This window comes from Typha angustifolia, chromosome 11, assembly GCF_048772165.1.
Source record: "Typha angustifolia cultivar Huaian chromosome 11, ASM4877216v1, whole genome shotgun sequence".
NCBI classification, from domain to species: domain Eukaryota; kingdom Viridiplantae; phylum Streptophyta; class Magnoliopsida; order Poales; family Typhaceae; genus Typha; species Typha angustifolia.
The window spans coordinates 592,934-607,842 of NC_133249.1; the positions used below are offsets into that span (position 1 = coordinate 592,934).

At 37.2% G+C, this 14,909-nt stretch overlaps 1 protein-coding gene across 1 annotated transcript; it reads left to right on the top strand.

Moving 5' to 3' along the window:
- Positions 1-1,482: 1,482 nt before the first annotated feature.
- LOC140769692 (alpha-amylase 3, chloroplastic) lies at positions 1,483-12,039 on the top strand. The gene is made up of 13 exons (XM_073110512.1): positions 1,483-1,870; positions 1,951-2,084; positions 3,218-3,272; positions 3,392-3,514; positions 3,696-3,813; positions 4,597-4,949; positions 5,231-5,991; positions 6,498-6,687; positions 7,390-7,496; positions 8,686-8,935; positions 9,709-9,831; positions 10,398-10,565; positions 11,573-12,039. The coding sequence occupies exons 1-13, from the start codon at positions 1,592-1,594 to the stop codon at positions 11,729-11,731; spliced, it is 2,820 nt and encodes a 939-aa protein (XP_072966613.1). The 5' UTR covers positions 1,483-1,591; the 3' UTR covers positions 11,732-12,039.
- Positions 12,040-14,909: the final 2,870 nt, after the last annotated feature.

A 14,909-nucleotide genomic window follows, 5' to 3' on the forward strand; every position in this document is an offset into this window, starting at 1 on the left:
GCAGGTTAATTCCAGAACTGGCTTGTTTAAGTGGTTTGCTGGTGTAGACCGAGATATAAACGTTGATGTTATGTCACTTGTATACTTCCTCAAGCTGGTTCTCCACCTCTGGAACAACATCCACAGGTTGCTTCCGATCTCTTCTCCACAACTGTTTGATTATAACTACTACTGATAATAAATGGTAAGGCTCTCTCTCATTTCGTAAGTAATCATACTTCTTACAACATCTTTCATATGATGGCCCACAGGTTGTGGATTCGAGTGAGTTGAACCAAGGAATAGGACGAGGGTTTCTCAGCTACTCTGCCAACCAAGGGGTCACTAATGCCTTGCCATGGGACTGTCTTGATGATGATGCTGACTTTTGATACCCTTCTCTTTCAGCTACTAGTCCACCTTAAATACATACATCAGTCCAAATGTCAGATTCTTGATGATGATATTCTCGACTCTTTTATTTGTATGTGTTCATGCACATTATATACATCACTTATAAATAATTATACAGACCTTCAAGCTTATCGTCATCTCTGCCCTCAGCCAGCCCTATCCATAAAATTATCATTGTATATCTTAATTCTTATCATATACTGTATCTTGTCAACTTGCCATAGCTATTTGTTGAACCATGACATAGTTATCTATTCATTAAATGATTGCTATAGTTCGCAATAACAAATTAAGCAAGAGATCCAATTGCTTTTAAGCAATTAGTCATCAGTCAAGAACCATTAGCTTTTAAGCGAAAAAGACATTGTGGGGGGGGGGGGACAATGTTCCTGCCTCTTGAAAGAAGCCATCAAAAACTTACGTGAAGGAATATCTAATGTCACGATTAGTGCAATAAGTAACTTTGTCAGTAGGATTCATTGTTCATAGATCGTGTTCGAATAGTGACATAAAAATAGGATCAAAAAAAGGAGATGGCCCTCCCATTAGTCTCCTCTGTGGACCAGGCAGAGCAAAGTTATTATGCATGTCAGCCTTTCAATCCTCGGGCAACCGTATCCGTAGATTGGTTAATGTCCTAGTTTAGTGCAAAACCTAACTAATTTCCCTAATTCTTGCTTTCTTTAGCACGTGGCGAATTCGGAGTGGTTGGAGTGCACGAAGAATTCCAGCGGATCCAGAATCCGCCACATTTCTCGGATCAAAAAAAAAAAAAAATGCGTGTAGGAAAGAATTTGTAGTCGTGATCGTGCGACGAAAGGAAAGTTCTATATCTTCAGGTAAATCACGTCACCTGTAATGTGGCGAACAGCATACAGCGTGTTGGGTCCCTTTAAGAGAAGCCGATCAACTATGCGGCAGTACTTGCCAAAGATTTGTCCATCATCTGGACGACCAACAGCAGAGACAGCCCTAAGGAGCTGCCACTTGTCTTTTTTCTCTCTCTCTCTCCTCTTAGCCACGTGGCATTCGCTAACTAGCTTGATTAGCATTAGTGTACACTAATAAGTAGCAAAGCCTCACGAGATAATTTGCTATTTGCTGTGCTCTTTAAATCTACTCCACGTATTAAGACGCCAGAATATCCTCGTTTTTATTTACTTTTTCTTTCCCTTCTTCTTCTTCTTCTCCCATAACGATGTCGATAGCGCGGTGGAAGCCGGTGCTCCACCATACTCCTCCGATAGAAAATCCTAGGCTCTCTACTCGAGAGCTGAGGACACGATCCAATCTCACTCGATCGATCCGATGTTGCTCGAAACCCGTCTTCTCGATCTCGAGGGTATTGGGACGGACGGACTCCCTTCGAATCGGACCGATCGTTAAGGCTGGAGTGGCTCAGAGCCCATCCCTCGCCGACACCGAGGGGACCGAGGTCACCTACTCGGAGACGTTTCCTCTCAAGCGGACCAAGACGGTATGTTTTTTTGTCTCTTTGAAGATTTGATCGAGTTTAAATTAATTCTTTTGATGGTGTGGCAATGGTGAGAACGGTAGGTGGAGGGAAAGGTATCGGTGAGATTGGACCCGGCGGAGAAGGACGGATCGAAATGGCGGTTGGTGATTGGTTGTAACATGGAAGGAAAGTGGGTTTTGCACTGGGGAGTTACGTATTGTGATGATCTTGGGAGGTAATACTGATCTGGTTTTTTAAAGTCTTCTTTTCTTAGTGGTCGATAAGAAAAGAAAAGGAAAAGGCATCTTATTTTCATCTAGAAGATTGAAAGGAAAGAAGAGTCTTTTTTAAATTACTTTTGAAATAATAGATTCTCTCCTTTATCTTTTGGATGTACACAACTTTATACATTCGTACGTCCCCGTTTGGATGCGAAATAAGAATAGATTAGATTTGCATAAAATGAGGATTTATTTCGGAAAAGAAAATCTTTATTCTATTTTTAACTCAGTGTTTGGTTGCAAAAAGAATGATAAATGTTGAAATATAAAAAATGGAATAAGTTGTTGTTTGCTTGTCATAGTTGAAATAAGAGATAAAATTGGTCAAATTGATCTTATTACATTTTTTATAAATAGATATATATTATTTTTATTTTTTTGAAATGGTAGGAAACAGGTTTAAAATTAAATTTAAATTGTAAATTTGTTTGACAACTGTTATGTTATCTTATCATGATTAATTTTACTATTATTGGCTAAAAAATAAATTAACTTAATTCATAATTTACGCAATATAAAAACCATCAAAATTAGCATCACAAATGGATATTCCATATTAAAATATTCTTCACTACAAATATATTCTAAATATTACTATGTATGTTATGGTCACATTACATTGTGGTGAGCCTAGTATTGAAGAGGATAAATTGGTTATTTGCATTTTGGAATAAATGGGTGAGTTATTCCAAAATTTTGATCCCAATTATAACTAGAAATAAAGATATCCAGAGTAAGAGGGTTTATTCTATTTTCCTATTCTAAAACCTTGTCCCACATTTAGCATGAATTTTTTGGTATAAAGGGAGCTTATTCCAAAATAGCACACATATTCCATCCAAACTAAACGGTTGTTGACTTGCTTTACTAATTCTGAATTGAAGTTCAGGAATTTTTTTTAATGAAAGAAAGGAACATACCTCAATCATGAAATTAAATACATAGCATATTTTTCAAAAAAATAGAAGAAACAATGTATTGTTAGCAAGAAAAGGCAGTATAATCAAGTTTAGGAGTCAGGACTTTTGTGTTTAACAGTTGTTTCTCTTGACTTGTTACGTTTGTCACTTTTAGTTTGTATATGCAGCGAATGGGACCAACCTCCTTCAGAAATGAGGCCTCCAGGATCTTATCCAATCAAGGTAGTCTTTCCTCTAATTTTTATTTTTTGTTCTCTAGTGCTGTTGAATACATATCTACTTTCTCCTCTTATTTGGATTTGGTTAACTTTTCTTGTTATTGTAATTGTGACTACTCTCAGGACTATGCAGTAGAAACGCCCTTGAAGACATCTTCATCTGTTTCAAAAGGGCAGATAAATCATGAAGTCCATATTAATTTGGATAGCAACACTTCAATTGCAGCTATAAATTTTGTCCTAAAGGTATAAGCACATCATTCGAGCCTTACCAATATTTGATCTTTATTAGTTGCAATCATGAAGTCCATATTAATTTGGACAGCTGCTAATGTTCTATCTTCTTTTAATTGTTAAATAGTTGATCTAACATCACATAATTGCTACTTTGGGATTCTTATCTGAAACTTAATTTCTAATTTGTTAGGAAGAGAAAACAGGAGCATGGTTTCAACACAAGGGGAGGGATTTCAGAATATCTTTGAGAGATTCTCTTGAAAATGAAAACTCCATAGGTGAAACTCAAGGTTTCAGCATCTGGCCAGGTTGAAATATTTTCTACGAGATTGTATTCTTGCCTGTACACAATTTTTTGTTTTATTAATATAATTTATCTATACTTTTTGTTTATTTTGAATGCTTAGATGAAAGGTTACTTTAGGTCATTAGAAAGTTTATACTCAAAATAAAATTAAGGATTTCTAAAATGTGGTTAGCGTCTTAGCGAATCCCTAAATGTAGTTAATATGAATAAACTCTTGTGCAAATGAGATGTATTAGTTAATTTTCTTTTGAAATGTCAGTGAGAAATTGAAGTATGAGATTTAGGTCTTAAGAGAATATATGATTTTAAGAAATATTTAATCAGAACTGAATTTACCATTCTAGTGCTCAAAGGTTTGTTTTCCAAAGCCTGTATGAAAGTCTCATAGAGAACCATGTGTGAATTGAAAGTGGTAGAAGTAGGCAAGACATGCTATTGTGAGAATGAGAGTTATGGTTAAGCAAAACTAGAGTCAAAATTATTTTTAGATGTGAATTCCAATGTATAATCCATGTTCCTCAACTGAAACTATTAGGTGAAATTCTAGTCATTAGGTTTGCTATCTTTAGAACAGGTGATCACATGTAAATTGGATCCGCTAGGTTCTGTGATGCTGTCCACTATTAACTTAACAATTATCTTTCTCTGGACTATATTATGCTACAGGTTTAATTTTTCTTTGTTTCTTCTTTCTATATGAAAGACATCAACTTTATTATGTTGCTTCAACTATTTACAGCAGATCAGTTTATTAAAGAAGATAATTAATGTGGTATTTCTTCAGGGGCTTTTGAGCAGATATCTAGCCTACTATTGAAGGCAGAAGGATCTGGTTCTGCTCCCCAGGAGACTGTTGGTCAAGAAGGAGATGCTAAACAGAACCGGCAGATTTCTGGGTTTTATGAAGAATACTCTATCTTAAAAGAAGAGTTTGTTCAGCATGTTATGACCGTCACTGTGAGGGAAAGCAATGAGCTAGATAAAAAGCTTGTGCAATTCGACACGGATATACCTGGTCAAGTAATTGTTCATTGGGGTGTTTGTAAGGATGACAGTAAAACATGGGAAATCCCATCCACTCCACATCCACCAGGGACCAAGATTTTTCGAAACAAAGCTCTTCGAACTCTGTTAGAGGTATGAAAGAAGAAAATTTATGTAATTTTCTAATTCCATGTTACAAATTAAAAGAAAAAGAAAAGATATCTGTTATATAGTAATGTTTGTCTCATGCTTTATCTAAGATAAATCTTCTTTCTTTTGCAATATATATCTTCTGGCATCTGATGGTGGATTTCCACTACTTGAGGTGATGACCTATTATGTGCCCTCAGTTTTTTCTGCCTGAGGATGTAGTAACTGGGAAGATTATGCGACCTTTTTAAATTATTGCTCACTATGAGTTCATTTTATTGCAGCCAAAAGCAGATGGATTTGGCAGTCAGGGATTGTTCACATTGGATAAACAGATTTCAGGTCTACTTTTTGTGCTCAAGCTCAACGAGTATACATGGTTGAATAATATGGGAACTGATTTCTATGTCCCTCTGACAAGTGCGAATAGCTCTTCCATCCCAATTAGCACCGATCAAATCCAAAACAAGCTGCCTCAAGACAAGGAAAATGGCCAGGAGCAGGCTGTGACAGTCTTACCAACAAATGAACCTTCTGAGGCAATTGATCCTAAAACAAAATTAGCCTTACCTGAAGAGTCTTTTAGTACTGAGGAGGCAAAAAAATTTGTCGATAATATTTCATATACTGACGAAGTCATTAACGAAATAAGAAACTTAGTAACTGATATATCCTCTGAACAAGGTAGTGTAGCAAAAAATAAAGAAGCACAAGAGAACATCCTACAAGAAATTGAAAAGTTGGCTGCAGAAGCTTATAGAATCTTCAGAAGCGCTGCTCCAAGTTTTGTGGAGGAACCAGTTTCTACTGCTGAGCTATTGAAGCCAACTATACAAATATCGTCAGGGACTGGCTCTGGTCATGAAATAGTTTGCCAAGGATTTAATTGGGAATCACATAAATCTGGAAGATGGTATCTTGAGCTTGGTGCAAAGGCCAAGGAGTTAGCATCACTTGGTTTTACCATTTTATGGTTGCCACCGCCTACTGAATCTGTATCACCTGAAGGTTACATGCCAAAGGATTTATATAATTTGAATTCCAGGTGCTTTTCTTTTGATGTTTTCTCATTGACAGTGTTTACGGATATAATTAATGCACTAGGAGCTCCTTTTTTAAATAGTGGTAGTTACACTTGGTTTTACTGTTGTATGGCACTGCATACTGAATCTGTATCACCTGAAGATTACATGCCAAAGGATTTATATAATTTGAATTCCAGGTGCAATTCTTTTGGTTTTTTCTCATTGACTGTGTTTAATGAATGTAATTTATGCACTAGGATATCTAATCTATATGGAGGTAGTCATGTGAGTACCCCTTATATCATCAAGGTTTTAAAGACCAAGTAGGAGATGTTATGCTATCATTTTCTTTGAGTTGCTATATATTAGTTAAGTTCTGTTTCACACGTGCTTTCAATTTTCATATTGAAATTCAAGTTGCTACGGGAATCCTGAGATATGCAAGTTTCTATTTCCAATTCTCAGAATTTTTTATTATCCATATCTCTGTCCACCATTATTGACACCATATTTTGAAATACATCAGATATGGAAGCATGGAAGAATTGAGGGAACTTGTGAAGAAGTTCCACGAAGTTGGTATTAAGGTTCTTGGTGATGCTGTTTTGAATCATCGATGTGCACACTTCAAGAATCAAAATGGCATATGGAACATATTTGGTGGCCGACTGAATTGGGATGACCGAGCTATTGTGGCTGATGATCCACATTTCCAGGTAGGATTTGTCTTGCTGACAGTAGCTTTTCTTGTGCTCTACTTGTGAAGATCTCATCACAAAGGAAATGAATAGGAGTTTCATAGCAAAAGCCAATATAATTTGGACAAGCATTAAGGATCTTTTGAAACTTTGGACAATGGATTATAATGAAGAGTTATCTCTGGATTTACCTCCTTCAGCTCTTTCCTCTGACCTTTCTCAATCCCATTCTTCTTCTTTTTATTATTTATATGCCTTATTAGTTATTAGTTATTACTATCCATTAAGTTCTGGCCGCAGCCTTTTTCTCAAAGCATAATCATATTTCACCAGTTTCAAATGAATAACTCTAGTAAATGCCATTATTAATTTCCATTGCCTATGTATTGCTGTATCCTATATATGCAATTATGCATAACTTTGTATAGTTTTAACTTGCCTTTCTTAAGTAGTTTGCTTTTTTCTGTATCATGTAATTTTATGTAGTTATATCCTTTGTATAAGATATACTATCAGAACTATTGGTCACGTTAACAATTATAACATAAAAGTGCAAAAACATGTTGATTTTATATCTTATTCATACACTAGCTCAGTTAAGCTTTCTATTATTTATCTGATATCCGGATTCTGGACATCTAATTTTCTTTGATAGAAGATGCTCCTGTGCCATTTTTATACTTTCAGTGGGTTACATCTCTTTTATATTCTTCTATGTAGGGAAGGGGCAACAAGAGCAGTGGAGATAATTTCCATGCTGCACCAAACATTGACCACTCACAAGATTTTGTAAGGAAGGACATAAAAGAGTGGCTACAGTGGTTGAGGTCTAGTGTCTCTCTTATAAATCTTATTGGCTATCTTAATGCGGCCCATTTACCCTCTTTTGCAATCAGTTTCACTATAACACCTACTGCTTTAAGTAATTGTCATCCCTTTACATGTGATATATCTGTCATGTATGGTCGTGCCTCAGGTTCACAAGTTAGCTTATCAGCAACTGCCGAAAATTCTTCTGCTACTTGTTTTCTGTAGTCAAGCTGAACTATGAATTTGCTATTGCTTTTGTTACTGGAAATAATCTTTCTCGTTTGGTAGCTCATGATACAAAATTTAATTGAATTGATGATGCAAACTTACAAACTTATTCTACTGATAAGAATTATGTCATCTTAAACCAGCATAATATGAGTTGGTTGTGGAAAGCCAATAACGAGTACAAAAACTGATAGCTTTATTTACAATTTTTTCATGATGACTCATGCTTTTGTTAGACTGACATCTTTTCATGGGCCATATCTATTAGCATGTGCTTATTTGATAATTAACTCTCTTATTGGTGTTATTTTCCCCCAAAAGTGAAAATATTAGAACCTGGGTAGACAAGTTATCCAGGAAAAAGTTATGTTAAGATGGTGATAAAAGGAAATCTCATAAGGGATAATGCTGCTTTACTGAATTATCTTACCTTGGATCGTGCCACTTGTTTTAAGTATGAGCAGAATAATATAATATCTAGTTAAGAATGCAGCATAAATCTACATATTGGAACATCATTATTTGTATTTAGATGATGTTTCGGCAGCTACAACTGTTGGTTTGATGTCTCTGAGTTATATTCTTCTTATAAGTCTTGTTATCCTTTTCCCATGTTTAGGACGATGAAAATTAGCTGGCTCAGTATGCTTTGATGATTCATGATTTTAAGGAAAATGGATCTTGAATTTATGATGTCTGAATTGGAAGTAGAAATGAATTAGGTGTGGATTTGGAAAATAAAGTAAATGATAACCATGTGGTCTACCTCAACTTTATCGATTATTATGCTGTTCTGTGTTCTGGTCAATGTTAGTGAGACAAGAAAGTAATTATTTCTTTGGAGTTTTGATTACTCAATACTTTTCTGTAGTATCTTAACATATGGTTTACAGCATACACGTTGGGAGCCTAATCAGACTCTATGCCTTAATCCTAAAAATTTGCTCATCCTGTTTATTAGACATTTTTTCCTTTCAGAAAAGAAGTTGGATATGATGGGTGGAGATTAGATTTTGTTCGTGGGTTTTGGGGTGGTTATGTCAAAGACTACCTGGAAGCAAGTGAACCCTACTTTGCGGTAGGGGAGTATTGGGACTCTCTCAGTTATACATATGGTGAAATGGACCACAATCAAGATGCCCACAGGCAAAGAATCATTGATTGGATAAATGCTACAAGTGGGACTGCTGGTGCTTTTGATGTCACTACTAAAGGAATACTTCACACGGTAAGATTTTGATTACCCCTTTTCAAGCTCAGTATTAAGCATTAACTAATTGATGATGTTGGTAACAGAACCAGTGCATAAAATTGCTTTTGATTTAATATTTATCCTGTTGGGTATGCATGTTGAAAACTTGAAAGGTGTAAAGGTAGAAATTTGTCTCCTCCAAGAAAAAAAAAAAGGTAGCAGTATGGTAGATTAGTTTATTTAAGTTCCCATTTGACTAACAATACTTAAAAACTAAAAGTTAAAAGCCTTGGACCTTGATCAGTCTTTAATATTTGGCATCATTCATTGACTCATGTATAGCACATAATTGTTGTGACTGCAAAATGCTGTTTATTTGCAACTATTCTTTGATTTGTTTGCGTAGAACTTGATCTTATTGTCTCATCATTTTCCAACTTTATATCAGCAAATTAAATGGCAAATTTAGAATAACTTTATGCAGCTAAAAGCTACCTTAGAATTTCAGAAGCATGACTATAGTTCTCCACTATTACACAACTAACTTAAGGATTGATTGCTGACAATAATAAACTTCAGCGATGGAGTTCAGAATGATGATTTCCTGAGTATTAGACAATTACTGTTACTGTTTTCATTCATCAATTAAACGCATTAATATCAATTATAAAGGGTCTTGATCAGTAAGATTTTAAGGCTCTCTACCCTTAATCTCCGTGATTGAACCATTTGAAACCTAGGACCTGCTGACTGGGCCAGTTTTTTTTTGTTTATATCAATTGTAAGTATTTGGTTTATCTTTCTTGTAGGCTTTGGACAAATGTGAATATTGGCGGTTATCTGACCAAAAGGGAAAACCACCTGGAGTTGTCGGTTGGTGGCCGTCACGTGCTGTTACATTTATTGAAAATCATGACACTGGTTCCACTCAGGTACCAACATTTTTCTTCTCTGGCTATCTAAAAGGTAACACTTTTACATGTTATGACAATGCACATTTGAAACAACATTTTCTTGAGGTTGTCCTAACGAAATATGCCTCTTCTGAAAATATTCTCTTTAATTAAAGTCATAAATCCTTTTTTTGTGAATGGCCAAATTTTTGCTATCACAGTTAGAAATTATTGAGGTCAGACACTGAGGCACCTTATGCAGCTTGATTAGATTTTTAATAATCAGGTTTTTTTTCATTAACATGTTATATGCAGACTTGATAATATTAAAAGGAACAGTTAACTATCCATCCTCGATAACATGCTTAGAACATATTCTTTTGAAAGATGCATTTCTGAACCTTCACAAATCAATGATTGTTCAAAAGATGAATTTCCTTCTCTAATATATATCATATGTAGCTTGTTGATTTTATTTCTCTCTTATTATTTCTCAGTCTTTTGAATTAGCCCTGCAACGCAAAAATATTTTAAAAAAATCTATTATAGAAGATATTTTTCATTGACCTAAAAAGTGTGCTAATGCTTACCTAATAATTCTTCAGGGTCACTGGAGATTTCCACCTGGTAAGGAGATGCAAGGATATGCTTACATCCTGACCCATCCTGGCACTCCAGCAGTTTTCTTCGACCACATCTTCTCTCACTATCAACAGGAGATTTCTAGATTAATTTCTCTCAGACATCAACATAAGATTCACTGCAGGAGTACGGTATGGATGCACCACCCAAATAAACTGTCTAGATTTTTTTTGGCCCCCCATCCTAATCATGTCAAATGTCCTTGATTATTCTGAAATCAATGGAAACAAATGGAAGTTATGTGCGAAGGGATTTAGATGATCTGTACTTTGGATATGTCCAGCAGAGACCATGTAGTGCAGTAATATGAAGTGATTTTGTCCATAAGGTTCCTTAAGAAAGTAAAGATCAGACTAACTTAGTATTATTAATAGAAGACATGATAAATTTGGTTTGGAGCAAACCCTTCCACTAGATACAGATGAAATGAGGAAATTGAGTCATACAGTGGCCTCGAAGTTGATGGGAATGAAATTTGGGTTCTGGAAGTTGAGAAGCTTACATGATGGAACTTGAATAAAGCGGGTGGCAGAAGTCAAGTTTTAGGTGCGGTTGTCTGTAGTCATCTACCATGGAATTTGAGGGGAAGCTGTATAAAATGGCTGTAAAACTGGTTTAGTTTGGAATGTGCGGTAAGTTGCAAAATACATTTGGGGACAGAATGTTGGGATGGATGATTGTCCATGAAAGAAGGTACTACAACAGATTATTGAATTTGGGAGATGTACTAAGGAGAATAAATTGAACAGAATTACTTTAAATCATTCAAGATGCATCACTCATGTAGTTATGTCTAGTAGAGTTTATGCTGCACCTACGAGGATTAATCAATTTGAGATCAGGGTACCATTGTTGAAGATAAGAATGGCCGATAAAACAACTGTGGAAAAGATATTAAGTTTAGGTAAAATATATCTAATAGCTAAAAACAACTCAATTAGCACGATCCTTATAATCTGTCAGAAAGAACTAATCTTTTAGATAAATTCATTTACTACTTTTACTTCAAGACAATATAAGTTGCTTGTTGTAGCCTTACCATCATAAAATTTAGCATATTATTTTCAAATGTCCTCTTATTGTCTGCAATTCCCACTTCTTTCCAAATGGACTTCTGGTTGTTTATTGCATTGCTCAGATCAAGATAACCAAGGCAGAGAGAGATGTATATGCAGCTGAGATTGATGAGAAAATAGCTGTAAAAATTGGACCAGGATATTACGAACCACCAAGTGGCCCCAGAAAATGGGTTCCAGCTGCTGAAGGAAAAGACTACAAGGTCTGGGAGGCATCATGAACTGTATGTTGCATTATCCCTGACAGAATTATTTAGTTTTTCATTTATGGAAAGTGCGAAACATAATGCTCATGCTGTAGAAGAACATTCAAATATAGCTATTAACATGAAAATAGACACGGACACCAGCTGGAGTATAATCTGGAGCACCAATAAAGCCTTCCAAATTTCTGGAGTCAGCCATTGAGAGTGCTGAAAGGTGTGCGTATGTATTCTCAGTATTTCAGTACTACCAATGTATCATAAGCAAACTTATTTTTTTGGCTTACATTGTATTCTATGCATGCTAAGTACATATGCAATTATAAGTCTGAAGTATTCTGTACAAATCAATAGTATCTCCACGCTTTTCAAGGAATTAGTAGGCAGTTTACAAGCAAAAGCTTGAGTTATACCCCTGATGACCTTGCTTGTGGGACACACAGCACCCAATACAGTAAACTGCAACGCAGCTAAGACTGATTTTTTTTTTTTTTTTTGTTGATGTTATTCATTTCCAGATCTATCATTTTTTTTCTTCCCTTTGGATGAAATGCTTTTCTTGGAATGATCAGAGAGAGATGCTCCTTTTCTAATTACCGCTTAGCTTATCAATACATGGATCTGAAGGACGTTGGAACATCATTTTCAGATGCATGTATTTTCCTTGACTAGGTGGTTTTGCCTCTTTGACTGTTACTGTGATAGTATCCCTGGGTTGCCAAGAAATTGGATTCCCATGTCTCCCTTGAAACTTTCATCAGATTTTTGTTATTTTCCTTTTGGATCATATATGCATTAGAATCATTACAACTAGCCAAAGATTTCCACATTGATCACTTTTCATTCAACATCTGAAGGATGGTGCATATAGTTGATCAAATTACGTTGGTTTTTTCTAAACCAAAAACAAAAGAACAAAAGTAAAACATAAGGCTGCATCATATATAATATATAGGAGCTTTTTGTTTTTAACTCTTCAATGGTGCTTCTTTTTTCTCCGAGGTTGGATTCCTTGCTATTCCAAATCCAAGCCTCAAGCGAAGTTACTTTGTGATTTCCTAGAGTGCCTCAAACTTCTTACTGTTCCTTTGTCAAAAGTTCTTTATTTGAGATCCTGAATGATCTGCTGCGTGGATCTCAATATAATTTACATTTCAATTTGCTCCCATAGAATATATGGTGAAAATCCACTATAATCATCTATAATAAGTATCATCATAATGTTAAAATTTTACCAGAATCGTCTAAATTATGGTAAATATAATCATATTTGATACTAGACGATTATAGTCACATACTTGACTGGCTAGAATTAGATTGCAAGACATTTGACCAAAAGAGAGAGCAGCTTAATTTGATGTCCAATTTAAAGTTGATCAAAAATATCATTAATGCTTCGTAACTCAAAATTTACATCAAATCGGCAATCTGCATCTGCTCTCCTCCACCATCAAAGTTCTATATTTTTGCTACTCTCCTCGCTCGAACAACGCGTGGTTCGTATCGCACTCCGCAGACACTAAATCAATGGTTCTGTTATCGTCTCTATCTCGCCGACGAGCGGGCGTGACCTTGTCGAGCCAGTTCACGACGACAATGACAAAAGATTCGAAGAGCAGCGAGGGTAATTATTTTGAGGATGGTGGTGAGTAGTAGTAGCCTCTCCCTCTCCCTCTCCCTCTCCCTCTCCCTCTCCCTCTCCCTCTCCAAGAAGAAAGAAGGAGAGAACGACGGTGACCAAGAGGAAGGCGACCAAAAACTCAAGCGCCACGCCACTAAGTCTCTGGTGACAAAAAGAAATTTGTATAGTCTCTAAAATTGTTAGAAGGCATTGACCTGCGAGAAGAGTTCTCCTAGGCCTTCACCAATTAAGGCTACATTCATTAGCATGATAGATAGTGTATAGTGTGCTAGCTAGCTATTCATTCTTATCATGCTTTGCCTCTGCTTTCCGTTAGTCTATACCCAGCTCAAGGATCCTAAACTCAAAACAAACAGACAACACCATTGTTTTAACTTTGGACAGGTATAAATTCCCCCCCATTTATGTATGTATGTTTGTATATAAGTGCAAGCCAATAAGCTGTTCATGGGTGCCAGAGACGGTACTGGAGTCGATCAACAAGGTGGCGAGAGCTTTTCTATGGGGCAAAGGTAGTAGCCGAGGAATGCACCTGGTTAGCTGGGAAAAGGTGACAATGCCTAAGCGGGAGGGAGGCCTGGGTATACGCAGGTTGAAACTATCCAGAACCAGTCTGCTCGGTAAGCAGGTGTTCCGCCTGCTTAATGGGGAGAACGCAATATGGATCAGAGTTATGAAGGAAAAGTACGGTGGCTTGCACCCTTGGCAGCAGGGTTTCTGGAGAAGGGCGTCGGGGATCTGGAATGTCCTATATAAGACTGCGCGAGATATCAGAATGGGCTGCAGGAAGCTGATTGGTGATGGGAACGAGTCGGCTGCTGCGGACGATCCGTGGACATCAGCGGTGCCATGGAGGTGGCAACCGCGTATCATGCACCAGGACCTACTGCGCACGGATCTTCTAGTGGTGGAGGTGCTTAGGAGCAGAGTGAACAGCGGGCACAACCTCGTGGCTGTGGCTGAGGTGGAGTTGGCCTTTGAGATCGCTAGCACAGCCATGGCTACCGCGGGAGTCAAGGACACGTGGATCTGGTGGCCTCACACACTGGGGATTCCGAAGGCTTCATCTATTTATCGTTTTCTTAAGCCTACTGAGGGTGAAGTGTGGCCTAGATGGTGGGAACTGTGGAAGCTAAAGGTGGCGCCAAGAATACAAACTTTCGTTTGGAAACTTCTATGGGGCAGACTACCTACAAAAGAGATGATGCATGCTATTCGGGTAGGTGGAGAGGATAGATGTAGTTTATGTGGATTGTTTAGTGAGACCAGCGACCACTTGTTCTACGGTTGCCGATACAGCAAAGAGGTGTGGGCCGAGGTGGGCACGGCAATTCCGGAGGCTGAGGAGATATGTGCCTCAGTGAACCCGGACTGGATAGTAACCGCGTGGGGGAAGAGGAATGTTGGCGACGATTATGTCAGGGCGCTAATAGCGACCACGTGCTGGGGTATTTGGAAGCAGTGAAATAGAGTAGCGTTTGGTGAGAGCGTGGAGGGTGCAGCCGGTGTGGCGAGACGATGCCTGGTCATGACTAACGAGTACGCGACGGTGAA

Bases quoted from the DNA above. Each gene is read 5' to 3' on its own strand.
- LOC140769692 (XM_073110512.1), top strand. From the start codon at position 1,592: ATGTCGATAGCGCGGTGGAAGCCGGTGCTCCACCATACTCCTCCGATA. The intron at 4,950-5,230 runs GTATGAAAGAAG...ATTTTATTGCAG, and splicing joins CTCTTCGAACTCTGTTAGAG to CCAAAAGCAGATGGATTTGG. The intron at 7,497-8,685 runs GTCTAGTGTCTC...TTTTCCTTTCAG, and splicing joins GAGTGGCTACAGTGGTTGAG to AAAAGAAGTTGGATATGATG.